We start from the raw sequence: 27758 nt of genomic DNA on the forward strand, positions 1-27758 counted from the left end.
CACAATGCAATCTCACACGTAAAACAACTGCACTCTGAAGTAATCAGGTCTCATTTCTGCACTGAACTACAGAACCTGGCTCTCTGCTGCTCTGCACTAATCCACAGATGAACTGTTTCTCTCTTCACAGTGCTGATGCCCCTTATCTGACCCCCACGCTTCTCCCCTGCGGTGATGTGTCCGTTTTACAGACCCCCCAGTCACTTCCTCTTTAATAACGGCCCCAACCACAAGCCCACCGCAGGAACAGCGCGTAGTCTCTCTCTCTCTCTCTCTCTCTCTCTCTCTCTCGCTCGCTCTCTCTTTCTCTTTCTCTCTCTCTTTCTCTCTCTCTCTCTCTCTCTCTCTTTCTCTCTCTCTCTCTTTCTCTCTCTCTCTCTCTCTCTCTCTCTCTCTCTCTCTCTGTCTGTCTCGCTCTCTTTGGCCTGTGGAAAGTGCGGCGCACGCGCGTATTGGCTCGTGAAGTGGCGCACTGAGCAAAGGTAAACAGACGCGCTCGCAGCGTCTCTCTCTCTCTCTCTCTCTCTCTCTCTCTCTCAGTGTGTGTGTGTGTGTGTGTGTGTGCGCGCGAGCGTGTGTGCGTGCGTGTGCGGCGGTCGGAGGGGCAACTCGGGCTCGCGCGCTCCAAAGGACACAAAACGAAACACCAGGAGAAACAGAAAAGCATGCTGCTGGAAACTCTGGTACGGTAAGACAGAGAGACACATGGCCTTGGTTTAATTTTCTGTGTGTGTGTGTGTGTGTGTGTGTGAGAGAGAGAGAGAGAGAGAGAGAGAGAGAGAGAGTGCGAGCGCTAGCTAAAAACACCGCATATGAATTACTGATATGTTTTTTATGAGTTTTTGTCGGCAGATGCTCCTTCAGACTGCAGGGTGTGTGCCCTCTGTTTTTGCTCTAACCTGATTTGCAGCACAGGCAGACAACATGCATACTGAGGCAGTATGCACAAACTAGGTTTTCACGAGCCTCGGATGAATGTAGGATTAATATAATTGTGTCTCACAGGCTTTTGTTTGGTCTGAATTGCTGTGTCAGGTCTGCTCTGTAGGACCAGGCCCATGGCACAGCATCACAGCACCGTGCTGAGATTAAAGGGCTGCACAAGATTAACCCACAGGAAAGAGCCTGAATTGTTCACAGTGGTGGTGATAGGAACCAGACTTCTAAAGAATAAAACATTTCTTAAAGCACTGTTACAGAAAATGGGTACAAATACACTCTCAGATGTTTGAGACAGAGATAAGCTTTTGGTTTATTAAGTATACTACTACTACTAGTGATAATAATAATAATAATAATAATAATAATAACATTAAGTACACGTACATTAAGACAAACTATTAGATTATTATTATTCACATTTTAAATTAAGTTACCATCATTATCATCATTACATATAAAAACCTACAAATAGTTTTGCATAATAAATTATTTGGCTATATTTGCCATATTTTCATTCTAGGATTCATGACCCTCAGTCTCCACTGTGAAAAACATTCACGTCTATAAATTTTCCTTGCAGTGAACAACCTCCCGTCAAATGTCTACGAACCAATTTATAAATATATATATCAAAGACTGAATTATGCAGAAAATTAGAAAAATTAGTGGCGCTCCCCTGTAAGGGTTAACATGCTGTGTGGTGCAATAAGTGGCCACTGCATGTGTTCTGTCTTGATTGGGCCTTTGCTGACAGCATGGGAAAGCAGGGTAAGGTCAGTGAACTGCAGAGTTGCAGTCAGACTTGTCTGATTCGTGGCCTTCAGATGTGCTGGGGGCCCTGTACAGCACACGGGGGAGTGAGAGGCAGCATCACTCCATGACTCTTGCTCTAGATCAGCATTTGTCCACCTGCACTGCAGAGTTCTGTGTGTTCCCTGTGCTCAGTTCAGATCAGTGGCTCATGATAAAAGGGAGACATGTTCTGTGGGATTTCAGTGTTGAGGTGGAAACAAAGTCATTTGTACATTGCACATGACTTGAATAAGTAATGAACGGGCAGCCTTCAATTTTTAAGCTCACTGAATAAATAAGCGAAGAGAAGAGGAATAGTGCATGGATCATTTTTGAGGTTCAATAACATTTAGATTTTAAGGCACACTGGGTTACATTTGTCAAGTTGTATCAGTGTAGTGTTTACATATGTGTTACTGCATTGCAGAAAAATGTACTGCATGTTTATATATATAAAAAGGCCAATCAGTAGATGACACTTAATTTCCTTCTGGAACTGAGTAAGGTGTGTTAGGCTAGAAAATACCCAAGACAGAGGGTCTGACTGGAACTGTGCAACACTGGTCAATATATTAGCCCACTCTGTGAAGTTCTAGATAGGTTCCTGTTTAGTGTTTATTGATTTGTGTGTTATTTCAAGGTTATTATATATTAGATACTCACTGGATTAAAAAATCCTGCCTTGTATCTACACACACTGTCCATATTTTCAGCTTCACTGACCACACAGGAGCACTCGGTACCTCTACAATTACAGACTGTAGTCCACCAGTTTCTCTGCATACATTGTTATCTCCGTTTCACCCAGCTCTTCATTTGTCAGGAGCCTGACAGTACCACCACAGAGCAGGTCTGAATTGGGTTGTGTATCATTCTCAGTGCTACAGTGACAGTGATGTGGTGGTGATGTGTTTTGGCGCTTTTCCATTGCATGGTTTCTACTCGACTCGGCTTGGCTCTTTTGTTTTCCCATTAGAAAAATTGCCTTGCTCATGCCTAATGGCCAGAGAGATTTTACAGTTACAGTGAAATGCAGACATCCAGCACAAACTCTGTAAAATCTCCAGGCTACAGCAGAGATCACATTTGTTTTTATACGACACACATTGGTTTTTAATGGCAGCTCGTAAATTACACTGTGGCCTTTGAAAAAGTTTAAATGCTCCATGTACTGACCGACATAAACTTCCAGCAAGCCCATGGTACCTGTTACAAATGATTTTTTTTGCCATGCAGTGGATAAGCGCCATTACTGTGTGTTGTATTTGAAAGAGTGAATCAGACATAGCAGACATAGCTGATGTTTTTAAAGCACTCACTGTCACTGCTGGCCTGAGAATAGTCCACCAACCAAAAATATCCACCCAACAGCATCCTGTGGGAATAGCGTGCTGTGTTTACTGATGAAGGACAAGTGGACGACCAACAAAAACTGTGCAGCAACAGACCTACAGTCTCTGACTTTACATTTACAAGGTGGACCAACAAGTTAGGTGTGTCTAAGTGTGGACAGTGAGTGGAAACAGTGTTTCCACTTGTACCAGCGTGACACACACTAACACACCACCACCACAACATCCATGTCACTGCAGCACTGAGAATGATCTACAACCCAAATCATATCTGTTCTGTGGTGGTCCTGTGGGGGGGTCCTGACCATTGAAGATAAGGGTGAAGTGTTGATAAGAATGCTGACATCCAGCACAAACTCTGTAAAATCTCCAAGCTACAGCAGAGATCACATTTGTTTTTATCCAAGCAACAGATGGACTACAGTCTGTAATTTTAGTGCTTCTGTATGGTCAGTGGAGCTGATGAAATGGAAAGTAAGTATAGATACAACGTAGGGGTTCCTGATCGAGTGATTATTCAGTGTAATACCTACAAAGTTTTCTTACTGAGTCTGCAGTTGTTAGCAATAAATAGCACAGATGTATCCTTACACTGTTCTCTGCCTGTGACATCTATCATGTAAATTACAGTTAATTAATCATTGGCTGAAATGATAATCCTGCAGTCGAACGGTAATAATTCACCGCTAGTATTAGCTTGCACAAATCTGGCCTGAACAATATTTTACAGGCTTCTTACCGACACATTTGGTTTGTCGGAACCTATTCTGAAACTCCCCCTTTATACAAGTATATTAAAGAAGTTATAGTCATCTCTCTGATGGAATAGGTTCACAAGTTTAAACAGATGCATGTTGTACTTGCATTTTTTCAGAAATCCAGTTTAATCACAAACTTTTCAGCGTCATTCTAAGCAATATTGAAAATAATAACTGCTTTGGGTTAGAGGCAGTGTGGACTGGATTATTGTGTGTGATTAGATTAGGATCACTATACTTTACATACATATGAAATAAGTTGTTAAATTTGTAGTGCAGTATGTGAATTGCCACATGTTTATTGTTGTATTTTGGTTAAACACTGGTGACATTACTCCCTTTATGTCCCAGATTGCAATGTTTGGCCCAACTGTGGCCCACATCTGTCGTACTCTTATGGCACATATTTGATCTTAAATGATTGTCCACCTTTACTATTTTCTGAATAAATATTTGTGGCATATCACCTACCCCTCATAGAGAATTGTACTGTATTTGATTAGTTCAGTATAAAAATTTTTTTAAAAGTTACCCTAAATTCTATGGAGAGGAATTAGTGCCAAACTGAAAAGCAATCACTGCAATAGGACAATCTAAAATTCAATCCTCACACGTCATTGCTTTTCCAAACTAACGTGAAGAATATGTGCCCAAATTAAAATCAAAACTGCTATTACATTGATTTCATGTTGCTTGACCTCTTTACTGAAAAACAACACATGAGGATTTGCATTTTAATAATTACATGCTGAATTAGTGTCAGAAATTAACTGAAATGTAATCAGCACACAACTGTATTGCTTTACATTGTAAGGCACTTCAAAAATAAACCTCTCATTGAAATGCAATTTGTCAGATTACTTTTAAACACAGACATGTGGAAAATGTGTCATAATGAAAAACAAATACACATTACTTTGATTTAATGTCCAGCAAAAAACAATACGTGTCGACTTCAATTTAAAGAATAAAATGCTGAATTTGTGTCAGAATTGAATACAAACCACAGAAAAATGCAATGAGCTCAACTCTACTGTATTCCACTTTGTGGTGCTGTAAATGTAGCGAAGCAAAATGAAAGGAGGGATTGCATTTCAGCTGAGAGCAGTGCTGTATTTGTGCCACAACTGAAAATCAATCAGTATCCAATCATAGTCCTCTACTGAATTTCAAGGTGACTGTATTCAAGTCTGACAATAATTCAGCATGTAATTTTTAAAATGCAAATCCTCATGTGTTGTTTTTCAGTAAAAAGGTCAAGCAATGTGAGAACAATGTAATAGCAGTTTTGCTTTTAATTTTGGCCCCGTATTTTTCATGTTAGTTTGGAAAAGCAATGACGTGTGTGGATTTAATTTCACATTGTCCTATTGCAGTAATTGCTTTCAATTTGGCACTAATTCCTCTCCATAAAATTCACCCCAATTACACAGGGTTATTACATTAAGGTGAACTTTAATTGATGTTAAATTCATTCCAATTCCAAAAAGATTATTATTATATGAAAACCATAAAAACTCAGAATGGGTTTTCTTTGAAGACTGAGACTGACGTTGGGTGTTAGTGTGCACACGCTGATGCATGTCTCTTTCCACAGGTTGTTTTTGTGTTCTCGGTTTTGCTTGGCCCCCGTGTGTGTGTGGGCTATGTGTTTCAGGCTGCCCAGCCCACAGGAGAAAAGGATGATGGTCCGCCGCAGCCCAAAAGTGAGACTCAAAACTCAATTTCCTTTCTTCATTATGTAACTCCAGCTCTGAGGCATGTGGCCAGGCCAGTGCTAGTCTGAGAAGCCATTTTCTACATTTATCACTTTTATGTAATGAGATGTAATGACATAATTTTGTATAATGATGTAAGTGCATTTTCTCAATATGACCCATTAAATCAGCTGTGTATGCTATTGTTACTAGTCCTTCTACAATAGCAACAGCAACAAAGAAAGTTATAGTTTCCCTTGAAACTAAACACAATGTAACAGTATGAGAGTGCAGGGGCTACAATCAAACAGGATTGTGGCATGTAGTCAGTGCTGCTGAAGGTGGACATTATTGATGAACATTCACTCTGTATGAGTTCTGGACATATAAACCCTGTGAATATAAGGATTTTGAAATATTGAAAGTAAATATTGCTATAAACATTGCTATAATAGAGTCCTTAGGGTGAATCTATGAGGAAAAATTACACAAAATGTACTGCAAATCCCACAACCGTATACAGTAATATTTGAACAAATTTATATCAACACATAATATCTATTCTAATGTTAAAAAACCCACTTTGATATTGCAATCTTACAAACCACCATATTTTAGTTAGTGACAGTGATAACTGGATTCTAAGGATTAATTCTATTTTTTGTTTTTTTCTGACAGTTTCCGAGTGGGTGAGCTCTGCAGGCTCATGTAAGGGGCGGTGCTTTGAGCTGGTTGAGGCTCCGCCTCCAGGTTGCAGGTGTGATAACCTGTGTAAGACTTACTATAGTTGCTGTTCTGATTTTGACGAGCAGTGTCTCAAAACTGGTGAGTACTTGAAGACATGTGTTTTTATATTTTGGCTGATGAAACAAATCATAAATATGTTTCTCCATATAGATCTGAAGTCTTTACTGGGGGTGTGTATAGAGTGTATAGGTGATATAAAGTTTTAAAGTTTGTTGGTTACATAAAACATTTTAAATCATATGTTCTTATTTAATGTTCCTTATTCACACGTTTTGAAATCCGTATACCATATGTTGGGAGGTCATATCGTGTTCAGTGGTTTTCACAGCTTCCTACTAATCTCAAGAAACCTGGGACATTGTGCACCTCAAGCACCATATTAAGACCGTTTTATAAATTCAATTACAGCAAAAACGGTTTTATATGTTTAAACATATTATTCTGTGTATTGACTGTCTCTCTGTATTTCTCTCTCTGTCTCCCTCACACACACACACCATGATGCACACACTGACGTAGATGTGGAATTTTTAGATACTATACATTATTTAAAAGTTACTTTTGTGTGTGTGTGTGTGTGCAGCGGGAGGTTTTGAATGTAGCGCTGAGCGGTGTGGAGAGAGCAGAAATGAGAACTACGCATGTCAATGTTCAGAGGATTGTCTGGAGAAAGGAGACTGCTGCACAAACTACAAATCTCTCTGCAAAGGTCTGCCACTACCATACACACGATCTAATCTAAACTAAACTTAAGATAAGATTTCTCCACAGATTGTGTAGGGTATGTCACAAACATGTACAAAAATCAGTTTATAGCTCTAGCAAGAATGTGAACAACTGTTAAATATTTTTGTTTTATGTGTGTATTTTGTTTACGTGCGGTTCTGGAATAAATTAAGTTTGAACTTACTTAATTCACAAGTGAATGCATACCTGTGATTTTGTTTGTGACTTGTGTACCTTGTCTCTGAATCCTCTATATTAAGTGTGTTTGTGGTTTGTAGGTGAGAGCCCATGGGTAGACGGAGACTGTGAGGAGATCCATTCTCCAGAATGCCCTGCAGGGTGAGTGGCTTTTTTTTAAATTAACGTATCTCTAGGAAAACATGCTCAATAATTTAAAATACTATCAGCTTCATAAACCTTGCCACCCTTGATTTCTTTGAAGGTTAGATACAAAATATGTGGTGGTGGGCTCAGCACAAAAGGACTGAGATATTATGAGTGAGATATGTGCGTGAGATAACTACTGAAGATGGGCCTCAGACATATTTCTCTGCATTTGTTCATTAAACTTTATACAAGGAGAGTTAATGTTATTTTACATGAAGTAAAATAATAATAATAAAAAAACTTTTACTATTATTTTTTTTTTCAAAATTCTTCACCAGTGGTGCAAATCTTAATGACATAGTCTATAAGTTTAAATAAAAGTCAGCATTTTTATAGACAAGGCAAGGCAAGTTTATTTATAGGGCACCTTTTCATACAGAGTCAAAATTAACAGTAAAAACTGTTACATTAGGAGCAAGAATAAAAATCATAAAAGTTATTTCAAACAACTAAAATAGTGCAATGAAAGGAAATACACAAAATAACTACAAGATAAATGATTGAAATGATTCAAACAATTAAAATGATACACCGAAAGAAAAAGAAACTAAAGCGCAATTACAGAATATAAAGTGCAGAGTGTTTTAAACTGAGCTGTAGCTGCTCAAACAGGAATGTTGTCAGTCTTGATTTAAAAGTGTCTAATGTCAAGGCTCTTAGTTATATTCTGATTTAGGTCTGTTAATAGTGCAATACAACTTACAAGTATTCCGGGTAGCCTCCGGACCCACCACGACCCTGTACTTGATAAGCAGTTGCAGTCAATGAATGAATGTGCAAGTTGGGCAGCACCATAGCGCAATAGCTAGAGTCACTGCCAGGGCCCCTGGGTTGTGGATTCAGTCCCTGCCTCAGTTAAGTGTTTGTGAGATTGTGGATTGGCCTTGCAAAATGTCTCCGTAGGTGTGAGTGCGTGATGCCCTGAGATGGATGACGCCCTATCCAGTGTGTGTTTCTGTCTTCCATCCAATGGTTTTGGGTAGGCCCTGGATTCACCTTCATCCTGAACAGGACAAAGTGGCTACAGCTGACGAATGAATAAAAGAAAGAATGAATAAATGGATGAATGAATTAACTTATAAGTCTGGGGGTTACACCTCACATTCTCTCTGCAGTTTTGTGCGTCCTCCACTGATCATGGTGTCTTTGGATGGATTCAGAGCTTCCTACATGAAGAAAGGAAAATCTGTCCTCCCCAACATCCATAAACTGAGTATGTGTCAATAATAAATGTGTCATAGTAACAAAATAAGGCTCAAATGCATATAAAAGACATAAATGTAGAGCTGCACCAATGTGGAAATTTTGGAGCTTATACTAAATACCGATATTTTTCACGAACAAATCTGCAGCTGACACCAATAAACACAACTATGTACAGTATCAAGGACTATAGAGAACTTTACAGACTATATAGGGTATATGGAGTAATCCTATAAAACAAATGAACGCATGCAATAGATAATTTAACAGGGTAAAAAAAACATGTTTCTGCTCTTTTGTATTGAAGTAAATGTGAACAAATTTGCTTAAAATACTTGGTGCAATCTAAGAATTAGTCAGGTGCATTACATTACTTGTAATAAGACTTTGTGCAGTCTTATAGAGACAACCTGAAAATTACAAGAGTTGTGACCTTTCACTTCAGGAACAGTTTTGAGTTCTGATTGTAAGCATTATTCAAAAACTGAGCTTCTTGGACTCATTAAAGATGTTGTAAATCACTAAATAATAAAAAGCAAAGGGACATATTGTTCTGTGTCATTCACAACTTGCTCTGAATTAAGTTCATGTTCAAGATTTATTCAATTGCTTTTTTGATAGAGACGTGTGGGACCCATGCTCCACATATGAGGCCAATGTACCCTTCTAAAACATTCCCCAACCTCTACACGCTGGCTACGGTAAATTACAGATAAGCTAAAATTATTAACGAAATATTACTTGAAAAGGAATATCTGAAAACTGAGAAATTAAAACATATTAAAAGTTTAAGTTTTTGTTGCTCTTTGTTTTGATAGGGCCTCTACCCAGAGTCTCACGGTATTGTTGGTAACACGATGTATGACTCTGTGTTTGATGCAAACTTCAACTTGCGAGGGAGAGAGAAGCTCAATCATCGCTGGTGGGGAGGGCAGCCTGTGAGTTCCACTTTCAAGCTGTCATTAGAAAACTTTCAAAGATAAATGAACAGAACAGTTTATGGTCATTCTTCCCACAGCTGGTTCTAAACCAAAATGACCAATATATGTTCTCAAAATGCAGCAACTTCCTCTGTCCATGACAGTGGTTCTCAAAGTGTGGGGTGCAGAGGTGTTGCATTTGGGGATGAGATGCATAATGCACGTCACTTGTAATAATTCCACTGTAAAAATGATTTATGACTTTTATGTTTCTAGATTCAATAATAAGTTGCAGTTTTGTATCAGTTACAATGTACAATAAACTACCCTCTGGAAGCCAAAGACTTGTACATGTGTGTGTACATGGAGTTGGGGCCTCAAATATTCTCATCTGCAAAACAGCAATTGGAAGAATAAATATGGGACCCACTGGTCTACGACATCTACACAGATTAATTCCTTGTTCAGATCTTCCATTTGGGAGTGGTGAATATCAGATGTCTGGTGACATCTGACAGTTTTTAAAATTATTTTTTCTTTAAACTAATGTGAATGTTATCATCTGAATGGATGTCATGTTTATGGTCCACATTTAAATTTTTTCTCCTCTCTAGATCTGGATTACAGCAGAGAAACAGGGAGTGAAGGCAGGCACCTTCTTCTGGCCCTGGTGAGCAAAAAATGGTCATATAGTCCTATTTGTATGGTCATATTATGAATGCCGGTGTACTTGAATATTGTAGTTAAGGCTGTGGACTGGAGTGTAAGCGAGCCTGATCATTCACTCTCTGTGGGTTAGATGGCCCTCACTCTGTACACTCAGCACAATGAAACCTAAGCTGAGATAGTAGAACTAGGCAGTTAATGTTCTCATGTGTGCTGAGGTGTCTAGTGACATTAAAAAAGATGATTGGCTTCACCTGTGTTATTTATATTCCCCTGAGTTCAAGGACAGAAAGAAATGTTTGTGTAGAAGAAGTGTATTTTGTAAAAAGAAGTGTATTTTAAAAAGTAGCAAGATCGAACTGATAATAAGTTACTAACCAACAAGCCTGAAATCAAGTTATTTTTAGCTATAAAACAGAGACATGCATATATAAAGGACGCTTGACTGAGCTACATTGGAAGCCACTGCACGTAGAGAATGCCCTCTAAGTGGTCTGTTATTATTTCTGTCACCAAAAATAAATAAATTAATAAATAAATTAATTAACTAATTAATTTAAAAATGTATATCGCAACCTATTACTTTCTGAGTTCTCAAGGGTAAAAAATAAATATCTTTCTCAACTTGAATGATTATCCTGGAAATGAAATAAATTATATGATTTTTAAAGGAACACTATGTAAGAGTTGGTATTTTTGCTCTTGGGCTCCCCCTATTGTTGTAGAGTGTAATTCACTTTCACAGCCCTGCCCTGAAATCAATGGGGAAAGTGGAGGGGGTGGTTTTCTAGTTTCTTCCAAAAGTTAAATAGTGAAGTTTGTGCAGTGCAGAGCCTGGAGTAGCAACAAAAGAGGCTCTGTGCTTCTTATTACAGCTCAGTGGAGCATTAAAATGATACTCCATATTGTTCCTGTTCATTTGTGTATTAATGGATATTTGTTGATTTATCATTTAAATTCCTATTTCATCCTCTAGTTTATTCCATGAATATCTTTTTATGTTTTTCTAATAGAAGCTCCATAAATTGAATATGATTTATAACCTGTAGTTTTAGCCAAAACAGTTGTTATTTGCTGGTTAATGACATATCTGTTAGTTTAATTTCAGTTTCTGGGCTGCGTCAATTTATTTATCATAGCTTTACAGACCTTGTGTAATGACTGTGAAGTGTGGAGAAGTGTGATCACCGTGCACATGATTCAACAAGCACATGCGTTAATGTCCCCTCTAGGCGTTTACTCAAACAAAGCTCACAAACACACACACACACACACACACTTACTCATACAGACACAGGGTCCATTCATCCTTGTCTGCGCAATAGCACACTGTTGAACTGTTTTGCCCTTTTGTCCTCCTAGCTTACATAAACTAACAAAAGACTATGTATATTTTCCTTCTAAGTCTCTCTCTTCTTTCTCTATTTGATTCCTGCTGACACTGACAGGGTGGTTCTGAAGTCAGATATAATGTGTGTGGTCTGCTTTCGTGTTCTAATAGGTGATTTCAGCTGGGCCTCAGTGTTAAAAAGAAACTACACAGTTCATGTAATGTATGGTAATAATAATAGGTTTTAACTTTTCTTTCTTAAATCAGTAAATCAGTGTTACTGCCCTCTAGTGATAACACCTGACTCAAGTAATTTTGAGTTGAGTTGACACGTTTCGTTTTAATAGCTGTGTGAAGTCCTGACACAACAGTTCTACAAATTAGACAATGGAATGTGTTTTCTTTGCTTTACTTTATTATGTTTGCCTGTTCACACCAAGAATTCTCACTGCTTTAAATCTGAACAGAGACATGAAAATACAATGGATATAAAAATCTGGTACCACTTATACTACACTCATAAAGGTTTATAAATGGTTTACAGTCTGTTTAATAATGGTTGTTAACTAGGTTGTAAACACATTAAAAGTCATTAATAATAATTTATAACACAAAGATAGAAAGTGTAACAGTGACCTGTTATTTGCCACATAGTGAACCCATACCCATCTACTCTGTTAAACCTCAGATCTTGCTGGATACTGACCTTACTATGTCTTCTCCATCAGTTGACATTAACCCTGTCAGCTTCAGCACATATTCGTTAATAAGTTTAACCATTTAACCACCGGTAGAATATCTTCTTAGACACTGATGATAATGTGGTGTGTACCTTTACATATGAAATGACTACATTCACCTTTAAAAAAAATATCAGACAATCTCAAGAAACAGATTTAAGCCATTTTTCCAGTGTTTTAGGGGGGAAATAAAACATGTAGTTTTAGTTAATGTAGTTGCATAAATATGCGCACCATTGGACTAATATTTTTTGAAGCACCTTTTGATTTTATGACAGGATTTAATCTATCAGCATGGCACAGATTGATGTGGCAACCGTTGCCCATTTGTCCTTGCAAAAGAACTCCAAATCTGTCAGAGTGTGGCTGCATTTCATGTGAACAGCCCTCTTCAGGTCACTTCACAGATTTCCAACTGAATTCAGGTCTGGGCTCTGGCCGGTTTCTGGTGAAACCTTTCGTGTTCATCTTCAGAGTAATGTTATAATGGAATAATTATAAGTTACATTCCTATTTATTCGTACTGAATATGTACCACCACAGTGACAAGCTTTCTGACCATGTACTATTTAACATGAGTTTGGAAGTGATTGGTTCATTCTGAACACCGCCATGTCCCCATTAATAAAAGGGTGCTCACCCCACATTACTGAAGTTATGCAACCACATTATGCGGCCTCAGCTGAGATGCACACATTAAAGGTGGAAATAAATGGGAAATTACTTCTCTTGGTCTGATTTATTTACAGTAATAAACCTGCAGTTTTAACAGGGGTGTGTTCACATTTATATCCACAGTACAAAGCTAAAAAAAATTAAAATGCGTGAAAGAAGCAAACCATGTAAAACCAATGAGAAAATGTAAAAGAGAAAGACAAATGAAGTTTATGCTGCTACTTCACACTATGTGTGTGAGCTCTGGGTGAACTGTGTGGCTCATTGCCATTTAAATCAGGCCTTCTTAAACGGGGCTGTTCAGACAAGGGGCAAGTGCTGCTGTGGAGTCTAATCCTTGTGATATTTTGACCAAAGCAGGTAGAGTGTTTTCTTTGTTTTCTGTTTTAAAACTATGCTAGTGCTTACCATCTGCCTCCTATTTTGAGGATTGTTCAGGGTGGATATGGGGTGGAGAAATCTCAGTGGTTACTTTAAGTAGCACTAGAACATGGATGAAACACTATTTGAACACTCAGCCCTGTGTGACGCAGATTGAGTGTCTGCTGTTTTATCTCACAGAGAAGCCTCTGTTTTTGTTGAATGGTTGAATAAACTTCCCCTCCTTCTTTCTCCATGTTTGTTTAGGGTGATTCCACTAGAGAGGAGGATTCTGACTATGCTAAGATGGCTCCACTTGCCTGATGAGGAAAGGTCAGATGTTTTTTCACTGCATTAAACAAAATGTGTCACTTTATACAAGGAAAAATGCAATGCCTTATGTTTGCATCCTTTATTCGTGAACATGATCTACATATGGATAAAAAATATGGTAATATTTGTGTTGTTATGTTCTGGTCATTTTTATTTGTTAATATATTTATTCCTGTCAGTATATTTCAATGTCAACACATGTATGAATTGATTTACTTTTCTTCAGTGTGTAATGAATGTCTTTATTTAATCAACCACAAGCAGGCAGGTTTATTCATTCATTCATTCATTATCTGTAACCCTTATCCAGTTCAGGGTCGCTGTGGGTCCAGAGCCTACCTGGAAACATTGGGTGCAAGGCGGGAATACACCCTGGAGGGGGCGCCAGTCCTTCACAGGGCAACACACACACACTCACACATTCACTCACACCTAAAGACACTTTTGAGTCGCCAATCCACCTACCAACGTGTGTTTTTGGACTGTGGGAAGAAACCGGAGCACCCGGAGGAAACCCACGCAGACACAGAGAGAACACATCAACTCCTCACAGACAGTCACCCGGAGTGGGAATCGAACCCACAGCCCCCAGATCCCAGGCAGGTTTAATATAATTTAATATAACTACTCTGAGCAATATATATATTAAAATGAATATATCGTAGTTAAATTTGCTATTGCATTATCTTTACAAATTTTGGGATTAAGACACATTCTCTACAATGTTTCTACTAACAGTTTACAACATAACTGTAACATGACAAATTCTACCAGAATACCAAAAATGACAAATGAAATTCAAACAATAATATTTTAAGAAGAAGAATACAGCAAAATATCCTTAATTAATAAAATGTAATAGAATATAACTGAGGGCGGCACATGGCACAGCATGTAATGTCATTGTCACACAGCTCCAGGGTCCTGGGGTTGTGGGTTCAAGCCTTGCTTCGGGTGACTGTTTATGAGGGGTTTGGTGTGTTCTCCCTGTGTCTGCATGGATTTACTCCCACTGTCCAAAACATCACACTTTAGTAGGTGGATTGTCAACTCAGAAGTGCCCATAGGTGTGAGTGTGTGTTGCTCTGTGAAGGACTGCTGCCCACTGCAGGGTGTTTTCTTGCCTTGGGTGCAGTGATTCCGAGTAGACTCCAGACCCACTGTGACCCTGAACTGGATAAGCGGTTACAGACAATAACTGAGTGAATGAATGTTACTGACAGTGTATCTAAACTAAAATCTAAGAGTGTACATTTACTCATATATAATCTATATTATAATGTACAATTCTGTCTGGTGTTTGTTAGTGCTCTTATTTGAAGAATCTTATTTGGCAACTTATTTCTTAATGATACTTTTGCCGTAGATCCATTTATCAGTTTAGAGTTTGTGATATGTGTGTTTCAGGCCATATGTGTATGCAGTACATTCAGAGCAGCCCGATACTTTTGGACACAGACTGGGACCACTCAGTAATGAGGTACGACAGACATATGCCAAACAACACATCACATTCCAGTAGCAGTTTATTTCCTCAAATGCATAATCCCACTCTTTTGTCATTTCATGGTAGCTGTTTTGTGTTATTAAAAATGAAAATTGTCAAAAAAAAAAACAACTTCATAAAAATTAAGTAGTTTGAAAAAAGCAGACAAGAAGAATTTATTGGCCACTGCATTCATTATGAATTCCATTAGGAAAAAATGCTTCAAAAGCAGGTACATTGATTTGATCTGTACTTGTCAAACATATTGTATCCAAAAGTATGGGTGAGTTACAGTTACTATAAAATAACAAAAAAGCAGGAGAATGTCTGAATTTTGTATTACAATTATACCTTACATAAAAACGCTTTTCAATTTGTTTGTACACCAAATACAAAAATTAAAACCCTTTGCACTATACCAATGGGGATTCCTGCCAAATCTTTCATTGGGAAATTGTTGCTAGCAATCTAGACAATGTGCCCATTTCACTGTACAAATTAATCAGAAATGTAACTTGACAGTATCATGTAACGATGAAGAGTTTTATTTTTGTGGTCACCTCATGTGGAAATACCACCAGTAACCACTAGATTCATAAAGCTTTCTGTATATCTACATAGTGTACAGCATTTGGGGGAGCTTTATCCAGGAGTTCATTACAAAGGTCTTCTTTAATAAAGTCACTTTGCCTCTACAGCAAATCACCTGTGGTCATAAACAAATAAATTGCCATTGAGTCGCCCTCAGAGATATTTTGAAGAGAGACCAGCTTTATTATTACTCATATAAAATTCAATACATTTTCACTCTTCAGGCTTTGGATATTTTTTAGCTTGGTTAATACACAGCCATTGTTTTTTACTGTAGTAGTATAAAAGAAAAAAAATCCTCCCTTACCCTTTAGATGGTGCATTGCCCCATTGCCCTAAGGAACAAACCGCCCCGGCCCTGTACAGAAGATTTCCACTGTCTTCCACTAACATAACTGTCTTTCTTTTCAATTACTTTAATGCATTTGGTGATCCCTGTATCATTATAAGCATAAAAACTATTAGGATAGTTATGCAAATGCACAATTAGGATAGGATACAGTGCAAATGCATACTCATCATGTGGGAGTCTAAATATTAAAATGTTACTGATATTTCAATAAAGCATTCCAGGTAGGCTCTGGACCCACCACGACCCTGAATTGGATAAGCGGTTACAGATAATGAATGAATGAATTAATTAATTAATTATTTAATGAAAACACTAATTGAATATACTGAGGCTTTAATAGACTATCTGAATGAATATGTGTGTTTCTCCATGTGTGTTTGTATGTACCCTGGGCAGCTGGATAACCCCCTGAGGGAAATCGACAATATCATTGGTCAGCTGATGAATGGACTGAAACAAATGAATCTGCACCGCTGTGTGAATGTAATTCTAGTGGGCGATCACGGTACTACACCTTTTCAGTTTTAAGAGAGGTTCTAATGATACCCAGGCGTCAGCCTTTTTGACCTGTTTTTATAAAATACATCTGTTTTGCAGTTTAGGAATTACACAGAAATATTCAAAGATATCTTGCTGGACGATCATGTAGTTTTTGGCCAGTTAACTTGAAGTTTTGTATAGTATGATTCTTTAAAGGCATTTTTAATGTTCATACATATCTGGTTTCATGACATTAGTAGCCATGGTTTTGTTATGGGGTAAAGTTTAAAACTTTCGAGAAGTCCTGCCTTTCTTTGTTACAGCACTGTCTGGAAGCCTGGGAAAATGGCATGATTTTACAAGGTCATTGAACAAGTGATGACAACTATGGGAAAGACTGTAAACATACAATACTGTGGTTATTGTAGTTGGCCTCTGACGTCCTTGTGTCTGTGTGCTTGTTTTTAGGAATGGAGGAGGCCCACTGTGACCGGACAGAATATCTTAGTTCATATGGAATTAGTGTAGACGACCTCACTCTCATCCAGGGATCCTCCGGGAGACTACGACCCAAGAACCGTAACTCCTCATGTGAGGCACTGTATATGTATCTATTACATCACAATGACACGTGACCTTCTGTGATTATTCATTATATGTAATGGTTAATATGGATGTATTTCCTTGTCTTTTATTATAAAATTTCACAGTAGTTTTTATGATATTTGAATTAGAATCTCTTAATTTGCTGAGTAAAACTTCAGGGAAAGTGTTAACATCAAACACTATTAACCTCAGACACAAGGTTTAATTGAGAAAATTAATTTTCAGTTGAATCCAATAATCTTTAATCAATTAATCCATATTTGGCTTCAACATCTTTAACAGAGATAAATGTATGGATTAAGCCAGGCATGAGAAAAAAGTGCTGAACTCAGGTGTTTTTGTGTGTGTGTGTTTGAAAGAGAGAGAGAGAGAAAGAGAGAGAGAGAGAGAGATTTGAGCATTATTTTATAATGTAATCTACATTCTGAACGCAACAGTAGCAACACAGTGTTTACTTCGCAAAATAAAACAGCTAAATGTTTGGCAAAATTGGATAAAATATTAATTTACGGTAAAAGAAATGTATTTGTTAAAATTTCTAAATTAATATGGGTTAATGTTGAGAGCACTATGTTGTATCTGTCAAATTAAAAGACATACGTCATTGGAACCCAGCAGCTGCCCTTCACTTTGTGGTAGAACATCACGATGAATTGACCAATAAAAATGCTTCAAAATTACTAACAAAATCTGTTTATACTGACTTGATTTAGAAAGTTATGGTGTTTCCCTTCTCTTGTAAAGTTGCTATTTTGGGAGATGTATGTTTCTAACTGGATAGGGACGATATATGTGTGTGTATAAAATAATAAGATATTCCAATAGCCTCTGCTCTACTTGGCTGTAGTAGAGACTTAATTATTTTTTGCCTGGATTTGATTTTATTGACTAGTGGTGTCTGTTGAAGATTAGCTAAATAAATACGTATTAAATAAATCACATTAAATAATGTTTCTGCTGCTCCATTGTTGACGCCCTTGGAGCTGACTCCTGGCACAATTACCAAATATTTTGCAACACACACACACCAAACAAAACCATCAATTCAAATCTTTTATTTTGGAGTTGACTTGTGAATGAACAAGATGAATTCTAATTTTAAGAAATGTCTTACACTTATTTTAAGTCTAATTCTTCCAGCCGAAAATCATAGATCTGAATCATAGACTTCAGTGTTTTTGTTTGTGTTGTTTGTTTTGGTCAGTGTACCTTGGCCTTCGGGGTTTGTATGTGGCTCGATTGCAGATCATTCAGATGTACTGCAACAGTTTTTCTAAAGAGATTAGCGTATGTCCGAGTTACTTTAGTCAGCAACTGCTGTTATTTAAATACCTGAAAACATTAATTAAAAGCCTGGACACTGAGGCACTGTGAATGCTGACTTTTTGTTTGTTTGTTTGTTTTGTTTAATTGTTTTAACATGACGTGTTTTAGTTTTCTTTAAAATATAAATTCAAGCAAAAAATCAAATAGATAAACAAAGAGATAAATAAAAATAAAATATTGTATATTTCTTCACTAAGAAAAAGTATCCTGTTATGTTTTTTCTCCTTTTCAGATGACCCAAAAGATATAGTAGCTAATTTAACAGTAAGTACCCAAAAGCATTGACATTTTTTTAATTCACTTTCTTTTTTTTACATAGTCAAATATATATATATATATATTGACTTTATGTAAAAAATATATCAATCAATATAAAATCGATATATATATATATATATATACCGCGACCCTGAAATGGAAAAGTGGAAAAAGAAGATGTATGTATGTATGTATATATATATAAATATTATAATGTGTGTTAAGATATTATTAAATCGTGTTTTTTTTTTGTTTATTTTGTTTTTTTTTCTGGGTTTTAGTGTAAGATGCCAAATCAGCACTTTAAACCATATCTGAAGCAGCATCTGCCCAAACGTCTGCACTACGCTAACAATCGCAGGATTGAGGATGTCCATCTACTGATGGAAAGAAAGTGGCTGGTAGCGATGTATGTGATATACATGCATGATTAACTGCATGAGTTAACATATATGGATAATACATAGATTACCTCATTTAAACAGGAAATATTACAATAGACAATATGTCATCAACACTTTTTATTCAAAACCGTACACTCACTGGTAATTAATCAACACTATGAGTCTTTTGCATAAGTGCCCAGTTACAAACAGTAGTCCATCTGCTTCTATACAGTTTCTGTCCACCATTAATCTGTTTCTGACCTCATGAACACCGTTGTCTGACACAAACATCAGTAAATCAGCTACAGTTTGTAGGTTTCTAAGGTTGACCTACAACATCTGTGTTTCACGAGGAACTAAATAGTGCCCCTTGTGGAGCATTTTGATAAACATCCATGGTTGAATTGATTATTATGAAATTACATTTGTTTATTTGAGTTACAGGTGAGTACAGTAGTGCTCCACTTCTAGAAAACATGGATCATTAATAGATCATTAAGTCATATTAGAAGTTAAATTATTTCAGGATAGTAAAAAAACAAACATGTTTCTTTTTTTTTCCTGCATGTGTAGGGCACCCCCTGAGAGCCGCTTACCTGGCAGTTGTCGGTATTTTGGAGATCACGGCTTTGACAACAAAATAAGCAGCATGCAGGTATTGAATAAACTTAAGCTGAGATTTAGCAACTGCATGAAGCAGTAACATTAACTGACTGGTTTTCCCCTTTTGTTTTTCATAGACTATCTTTCTGGGACATGGACCAAGCTTCAACTTCAGAACACAAGTGTCTCCTTTTGAGAATATTGAGCTTTACAACATAATGTGTGGTAAGCTATTATTAATTATTATAAGCTTCAATAATCATTAAAACTATAAAAACATATTTAAATTTAAAGTATATGAGGAAATAAAAGTGTGTGTGCTTGTGTGTGTATGTTTGTAGACCTCCTGGGATTGACTCCTGTCCCTAATAATGGAACTCATGGCAGTCTAAACGCCATGCTTAGAAACCCGCCTTACACACCTACACAGCCAGAGGAGGTTTCATCACCAAAACCACTACAACCTGCATCCAGCTCCACTCCTATCTACAACCTGGGCTGCAGCTGTGATGATGAGGTGATGGGTTGGGTTATGTACTCAATAAGAAAACAAACTTTGGCAAGCAAAGTAATTAAACAAACAAATAGTTAAAATTTAAATATTTTTTACATTATTTATATGAATAAGGTTAAATAATTAACCAAATATAAACTGCCAAAGTAGCCCACATCTATTTTAATTTCACTGCTACTTTGTTAAAATTGTGTGAGCTTTATGACAGAAAATTACAACAATTAATCATATAACAAGCATAACAAAATCAATATAAAAAATGATCAGAACGGTGTATAGTGGGAGATTAACATACCAGTATTTATACCAACACACACACCTTGCACACCAACACACTCTATTAGCATGTTATACTGCTTTTTTGTTTTGTGTGAAGTGGGCTGTTCCGCTGTTATTTTTAGACATTCTTGTTTCTCTTGCAGAATAAGATAGAAGAAAGCACTCAGAGAGTTTCACCAGAAAGCACTAGCTTCCAGTTAAACAGTTAAGTCATTGATAGTCTCATTGTCTCCTCTTTCATTTCTAAAGAAGCGTCTTCTGTTTTTAGTGACGCATGTGAGTTAGGTTTTGCACAACTTTCCAAATTCCTGTGTGTGATATTTTAACTTAAATTAATAAAATTATTGCATAAAATATCATATTAAATTGGATTTTCTGTGTATTTTTTGTTAAAAATTGTACCTTCATAATAAACCAAATTAACTACTTTTAAAGTTGCAACATTGCTTTTGAAACATGTTTATTTGGAAAAATCCCATAACAATGAAATTTTACTCTTTAAAACTGGTGTGTGTTGTAGATGATACCCTCCTCCCTTTTGGACGTCCTGCTGTTCTGTTCCAGATGTCCTACACCATTCTACAGCACAGTGACTTCATCAGTGGCTACAGCTATGAGCTCCAACTTCCGCTGTGGACATCTTACACCATCACACCACAGGCAAACACCACTGTACTCTCCCTCACTTACACCTCAAAATAACCACTACACTTACATTCAAAAGCTCTGAATTAACTTTTTCACTAACATTTATGTTGTTGCAGATACATGTATAAAATTAGCTTAAATAAGACTCACGTTCGGCGGCACGGTGGCACAGCAGGTAGTGTCGCAGTCACACAGTTCCAGGGACCTGGAGGTTGTGGGTTAGAGTCCCGCTCTGGGTGACTGTCAGTGAGGAATTTGGTGTTTTCTCCCTGTGTCCGTGTGGGTTTCCTCCAGGTGACTGTCTGTGAGGAGTGTGGTGTGTTCTCCCTGTGTCCGTGTGGGTTTCCTCCGGGTGAATGTCTGTGAGGAGTGTGGTGTGTTCTCCCTGTGTCTGCGTGGGTTTCCTCCGGGTGACTGTCTGTGAGGAGTGTGGTATGTTCTCCCTGTGTCTGCGTGGGTTTCCTCCGGGTGACTGTCTGTGAGGAGTGTGGTATGTTCTCCCTGTGTCCACGTGGGTTTCCTCCGTGTGACTGTCTGTGAGGAGTTGGTGTGTTCTCTCTGTGTTTGCGTGGGTGTCCTCCGGGTGATCTGGTTTCCTCACACGGTTCAAAAACACACGTTGGTAGGTGGATTGGCGACTCAGAAGTGTCCGTAGGTGTGAGTGAATGTATGTGTCGCCCTGTGAAGGACTGGCACCCCCTCCAGTGTGTGTTCCTGCCTTGCGCCCAGTGATTCCGGGTAGGCTCCGGACCCACCGCGACCCTGAACTGGATAAGGGTTACAGTCAATGAATGAACCGTGTTTCTCTCATGCGCCATGGTGTTTTGATGCCTCTTTTAAAGAGGTACTATGGCCCCCTTACTGGACGGCATGATAATACATCCATTTTCATTTCTAGAAAGGGATATTTTCAAACTGGAAAGTGGAAAATCTGTTTTTAAAAATAAAAGGATCCAGGTGGACGGGGCCTTGAGGGGGAGTGGGTTCTCACCATTTTTGTTTTCAAGATGTGCCAGCTACTCTAGCATACAATAAATGCTGTTTTGGACAGTCAAGTGTACAAGAAGACTTTTTATTTGCTTTTAAATATTATTATTAAACCTGAAGATACAATAGGACATTGTGTAAACATCCAAAGGGAGCTTTATCTGGTTTCATAGTAGATATAAAAGGAATACCATACATACACTTAGCTTAATACCCCAAAACACAGAGGTGTGAACTCATCCTTGAACTTACCGTTGGCAGAGACATAGTGGCTTACAAGCATGAGTCTCCTCACCATTTTCTCTGGTCTCTCTCTTTTGTGCAGGTGGACAGTACTGTTCTGCCGCTGCCAGCCTCAGAGTGTGTGAGAGCAGATATCCGTGTTGCTCCTGAACACACACAGGCGTGTCAGTCCGCCAGCCAGAGCACAGAGATCATCCGTGGATTTCTTTATCCCCCTGGTTTGTGCCTCTCTCTCTCTCTCTCTCTCTCTCTCACACACACAAACACACACACTAGAGCTGCACCACAGGGACAAAAGTATATCATATTGCAAATATTTTGCTTGGTATTACTATTGTAATGTGACTTGTGGTGCACAACACCATAGGTGAAACCCTACACAGTGGTTATATCAAATTATATAAATTTGTTTTATTTATTTGCCCTTGGTGAAAAATATAATAGAATCATTCAGAAACATCATCCAAACACCCAGTGAGCCCTCACTGAAAAGACTGGCTCCTCCTGCCATTTTTAATGTAGCTAGTTGAATAAAAGATATTAGATGCAGCCTGTAGAACATGACAATAACATTTTGTCCTGACTAGGAAGGAAACCTGTGGGCAGTAGGCTGTGAAAAAATCATGCTTACTGAAAATGACAATGCTTAGACCATCCAAAGGAAGTACAGACACTAATGTTTGCTTTGGCTTTTTTTTCCTCAGATTTCTCTTTTACTCCTGAATCAAGATATGAGGCCTCCCTGATCACAAACACAGTGCCCATGTACCGTGCTTTTAAGAGTGAGTATGCTCATGCTTATCTTTTATATTTATTTTATTTTATTTTATTTATATATTTTTGCACATGACTGATGGAGTGTAGCGGCACTGTGGCGCCGCAGGTAGTGTCGCAGTCACACAGCTCCAGGGACCTGGAGGTTGTGGGTTCGATTCCCACTCCGGGTGACTGTCTGTGAGGAGTGTGGTGTGTTCTCTCTGTGTCTGCGTGGGTTTCCTCCGGGTGCTCCGGTTTCCTCCCACAGTCCAAAAACACACGTTGGTAGGTGGATTGGCAACTCAAAATTGTTCGTAGGTGTGTGTGTGTGTGTCTGTGTTGCCCTGTGAAGGACTGGCGCCCCCTCCTGGGTGTATTCCCGCCTTGCGCCCAATGATTCCAGGTAGGCTCTGGACCCACCGCGACCCTGAATTGGATAAGCGCTTACAGATAATGAATGAATGAATGATGGAGTGTAGTGACACAAACGAGCAGAGGCCTGTCCATGCAGCTGACACTGACAGAAGCAAGGCTATGCAGGACAGCATGGACTAAGAAGTACAAAATAGAAGCACAGAAAGTAAACCACAAAACAAATGTAAATCACTAAAATTGTAGCTTTTCCAAAATGAACGTAGCCTGCCCAGCGCCTCTACTTGCCCATTTCTTGATGAGCAGAGTATACAATATTGACAGACATCCTATCCATTCATTCTTTTCCTGAAGAGTGAAGATGGCAGATTAAAGCAACAAGAACAAAAGCATAGTTTAATTTTGTTGGGGTTTAGTGAGGAGACATCACTTTTCTTTCACTCTCTGGCCCCCAATTTTCCTGCTGGTTGAACTGGCTACCTTCTGGTCCCAAGCATGCTTCTCTAACCATTAAAGCAAGTCTACTAGTTATAAATGTAATATATTATGTAGTAATTATATAATTATTAATTAAATGAATAATATTATTTGAAACTGAATCAACACTACAATAAAACATGAAATTAATAATTATGTAAGTCATTTTAGTTTTAAATGAAAGTGTGTGTGTGTGTGTGTGTGTGTGTGTGTGTGTGTGTGTGTGTGTGTGTGTGCGTGTGATGTACCCAGAGCAGAGTGACACCATTGTTCTCCTATAGTCATCATTGGATGGACACACAAACCGCATATGGGTTGTCTTTACTATGACTACAGGTTGTTTACAGGATTGATTTTGATTTTTGTCTTAAGTGCAAAACCTTCTTCAGTGTTTAAACATGTATAGTGGCTTCATAACCAGTACGGTTCTTTCTCTGTTTGTTTCATTTGTGTTACTGCGTGGCTTTGCCTGCAGGGGGCATTATTGAATCACTCTTGTAAGTGAAGGAGCAGCATTTACATTTGTGCTCTGTGCTGTGTGTGTCTGCAGGAATTTGGAGCTACCTCCAGGAGGTAGTATTTAGACACTACAGTGAAGAGAGGAATGGCATTAATATAGTCACAGGGCCAATATTTGACAGTGATTATGATGGCCTGAGAGACACAGTGAAGAAAATAAGAGAGTAAGTAACAAGCATGTCATCTTACTTTTTCCCTTTAGCATTCAGGATGAATAGTATAGCAGTGACAAACAGTGTTGTTCTCATCATTGAGCTTTGAATGTCTACTAAGGTAAGTGTGTTGCAGGCATGCGGGCGAGTCTATCCCAGTCCCCACTCATTACTATGTGATAATAACCAGTTGTGAACAAGAGAACACCACAGTAGAAGAGTGTGAGGGGTCCCTTTCTGCTGTGACCTTTATCCTGCCACACCGCCCAGACAACTCAGAAAGCTGCAATGTAAGTTCATAATAAACCCACACACACACACACACGCATATGATATTAGAGCAGAGGTAGTCAAGATTTTATCTCCAAAGTTCCTTACTGCCACTTTTTAAAGAACTTCCCCCATTTCTAACTAACTCAATGGTTAGTTTATTCAGTACACTGAATGGATCATCTACATTGTATCTGCACTCATTGTCCATTTTATCTGCTCCACTGACCACTCAGGAGCACTTTTGCAGTTCTACAACTGCCGACTGTAGTCTGAGAATAGTTCACCAATGAAAATATCCAGTCGACAGTGTCCTGTGTCCACTGAAATACTGATCAACACACGCTGTCTCTGACTTTACATGTACAAGATGGACCAATGAGACAGGTGTGTATAACAGTGCAGAGAGTGAGTGGACACAGTGTTTTAGAACTTCAGCAACACGGCTGTGCCTGATCCACTCATACCAATCTTTTGCCTGATAGTTGGAGCTTGTGAGTGCAAGACAACATTAACAGATTATGGACACAGTCAGTTTCAGTGCTCATCAGTATCTTAACTAAGCTTTTCTGGTCCAACAAGGAAAGAAGATTTCAGTCATCATTTATACAGACTTTTCTAAATTCCCATTTTTTTATTCTTGCAGAGTTCAGAGGAGCCATCCACCTGGGTTGAGGAGATTCTGCGGACACACACAGCTAGAGTCCGTGACGTGGAGCTACTGACTGGGCTGGACTTCTATCGCACAACATCCTTGCCCTACACACAAATCCTCACTCTCAAAACATACATGAACCCCTTTGAGGATGCAATCTAACCCCTTAGAAATGTCATGGCAACTTTGTCCAACATCTGTGCTCTCTCTGTCTCTGTCTCACTCTTCTTCTCCCTGGGTCAACTGATGCTTAGGTGTATATTTTTTATACAGTTTGTCATATTTATTGTTCACTTAAAACAAAAATAATGACCAAATTTTACACAACTAAACATAAAACACTTTCTCTGTGTATAGCACCTGAAGACTATGAATAGTTTGTGTTGTTGTGAGTGAGAAGTGTCTTTTTGAGCAGTTATATATGAGTGCATTAGAAGTTAAGCCCTTGTTAGTGTGTATGTTTTAGCTTTGTGGACACATTCATTCCACAAAATGTTAAGATATTTGCAGCAGATGTTATGGATGATAGCTTTCATATGTGTCTCCACCTTCCAGCACTTTGTAATAATAATGTCACATCAAATGACTTGTTTTTCTTCTCACCAGCAATCCTCATACCCCTGACTACCACTTGGCACCGGATCAGTCATCACTCAGTGTAATTGCAACACTGTCAGATAAATGATTCTGCCTGTGTCTTTGAGTTGAGGAACTATGTTTATGTGCCTCAACTGCTTGAGATTAACATATTAACATCTAGTTAAACCCAGATAGCAATAAATCCACAACCTGTATCTGCACATTTTGGAAAGGTGTTTGTTATCATTTCATGTTCACAAATGTCCACTATATACAAAGGATCACATTACAAATAGCATTCACCCTGTAGCACATCTAAAAACACTCTACTTGTTAATAAAGTATATCAAATATCTCAGTTGACTCTCAACAATATTAGAGTAAGCGTGTGGATTTGAGCTGATATCATTGTTGTGGACTGAAGTAATTTTCAAAATTTTTCTCTTAAATATAATTTTGTCATATTTTATGGGGTAACAAAAGATTATTTACTAATATTTGCATATGGTTTTGTTAAAATTGTCCAAATATTTTTTGCTATCATTTATCTACAGGGCAAGTCAAAAGACACAGGACACAATTTTATCTGAATACCCCAGCAAGTAATGGGTGAGGGGGCCTATCTTTCAGGCTATGCCCGAAGATGGCTGCCATGTTGAAACCCGCCAGATTGGATCAAGGGAAAGTTTTTGGGAAGGAAAGTGCTCATTTAGCAATTCAAAGAAACAAAGGGTGTCTTGTGACCTCTGACCTGCCCTGTATAGTGGGGAAAAAGCATGTGTGAATATAAATTACTGAACTGTTTATAGTACAGTTTAAAATAACTCTGCTGGTGTTCAGAAAGCTTACTAGAGCATCTCAGCAGTAGGGGTGAGTGATATAGCCCTAAAATAATATCACAATATTTCAAGGTATTTTGGCAATATGAAAAAGAAATACATATTAATTTCATGAACACACTATTGCAACAAAATAAATATTATATTAATTACATTAAATTATGCATTCATTCATTCATTGTCTTTAAACGCTTATCCAGTTCAGGGTCACAGTGGGTCTGACGCCCACCTACAATCACTGAGCACAAGGCAGGAACACACCCTGGAGGGGGTGCCAGTCCTTTTCCGGGAAACACACTCTCCTATGGACACTTTTGAGCCAATCCACCTACCAGGGTTTGTTTTTAGACCAAAGGAGAAAACCGAAGCACCCGGAGGAAACACATGTAGACACATGAAGAAGAACACACCAAAATCCTCATAGTCAGTCACCCGAAATGGATCATGGAGCTGTGTGACTGTGACACTACCTTTTATGCCCCTGTGCAATATACTCATTGCACTAAGTATAGTATAATTCTTACTGTTAAACTGTTATGCTCACATATAATGTCACTTATACCAGACATAAGTTTGTATATTTACAGATGAAACAGAGCAGAAGGTGTCATAAGTCTGTAATAATTGGCAGAATTCACAGGGTGTCACTAGAGATTAATGATTGGGGGGGGGGGGGGTTAAACTTTGCCCAAAGGGTCTAGGGGTAATTGCCTTATCACAGCAAAGGTAAAGGTTAAGCAAAGCCACAATGT

At 38.2% G+C, this 27758-nt stretch overlaps 1 protein-coding gene across 2 annotated transcripts; it reads left to right on the plus strand.

Annotated features, from left to right (window-relative positions):
* Window positions 1–513: 513 nt before the first annotated feature.
* Window positions 514–27145, plus strand: LOC136694314 (ectonucleotide pyrophosphatase/phosphodiesterase family member 2-like). 2 transcript variants are annotated; one of them, XM_066667769.1, is made up of 25 exons: window positions 514–683; window positions 5442–5550; window positions 6220–6366; window positions 6872–6997; window positions 7293–7353; window positions 8517–8614; window positions 9226–9305; window positions 9423–9542; window positions 10139–10194; window positions 13563–13628; window positions 15036–15108; window positions 16454–16562; window positions 17006–17128; window positions 18702–18733; window positions 19009–19136; window positions 19687–19768; window positions 19854–19941; window positions 20058–20233; window positions 20653–20713; window positions 21030–21181; window positions 22470–22605; window positions 23092–23169; window positions 24543–24675; window positions 24800–24953; window positions 25580–27145. In XM_066667769.1, exons 1-25 carry the CDS (start codon window positions 666–668, stop codon window positions 25748–25750), a joined length of 2577 nt encoding a protein of 858 aa, XP_066523866.1. In that variant the 5' UTR covers window positions 514–665; the 3' UTR covers window positions 25751–27145. The 2 variants fall into 2 exon arrangements, with proteins under 2 accessions (XP_066523866.1, XP_066523867.1); XM_066667770.1 differs by having other exon boundaries at window positions 516–683; window positions 21030–21169.
* The last annotated feature ends 613 nt before the right edge of the window (window positions 27146–27758 follow it).

Source organism: Hoplias malabaricus, chromosome 4 (assembly GCF_029633855.1).
Source record: "Hoplias malabaricus isolate fHopMal1 chromosome 4, fHopMal1.hap1, whole genome shotgun sequence".
Classification (NCBI taxonomy): domain Eukaryota; kingdom Metazoa; phylum Chordata; class Actinopteri; order Characiformes; family Erythrinidae; genus Hoplias; species Hoplias malabaricus.

Coding starts and splice junctions, on each gene's coding strand:
- LOC136694314 (XM_066667769.1), top strand. Junction 6,367..6,871: donor CGAGCAGTGTCTCAAAACTG/GTGAGTACTTGA, acceptor GTGTGTGTGCAG/CGGGAGGTTTTGAATGTAGC. Junction 20,714..21,029: donor CACTAGCTTCCAGTTAAACA/GTTAAGTCATTG, acceptor TGTGTGTTGTAG/ATGATACCCTCCTCCCTTTT.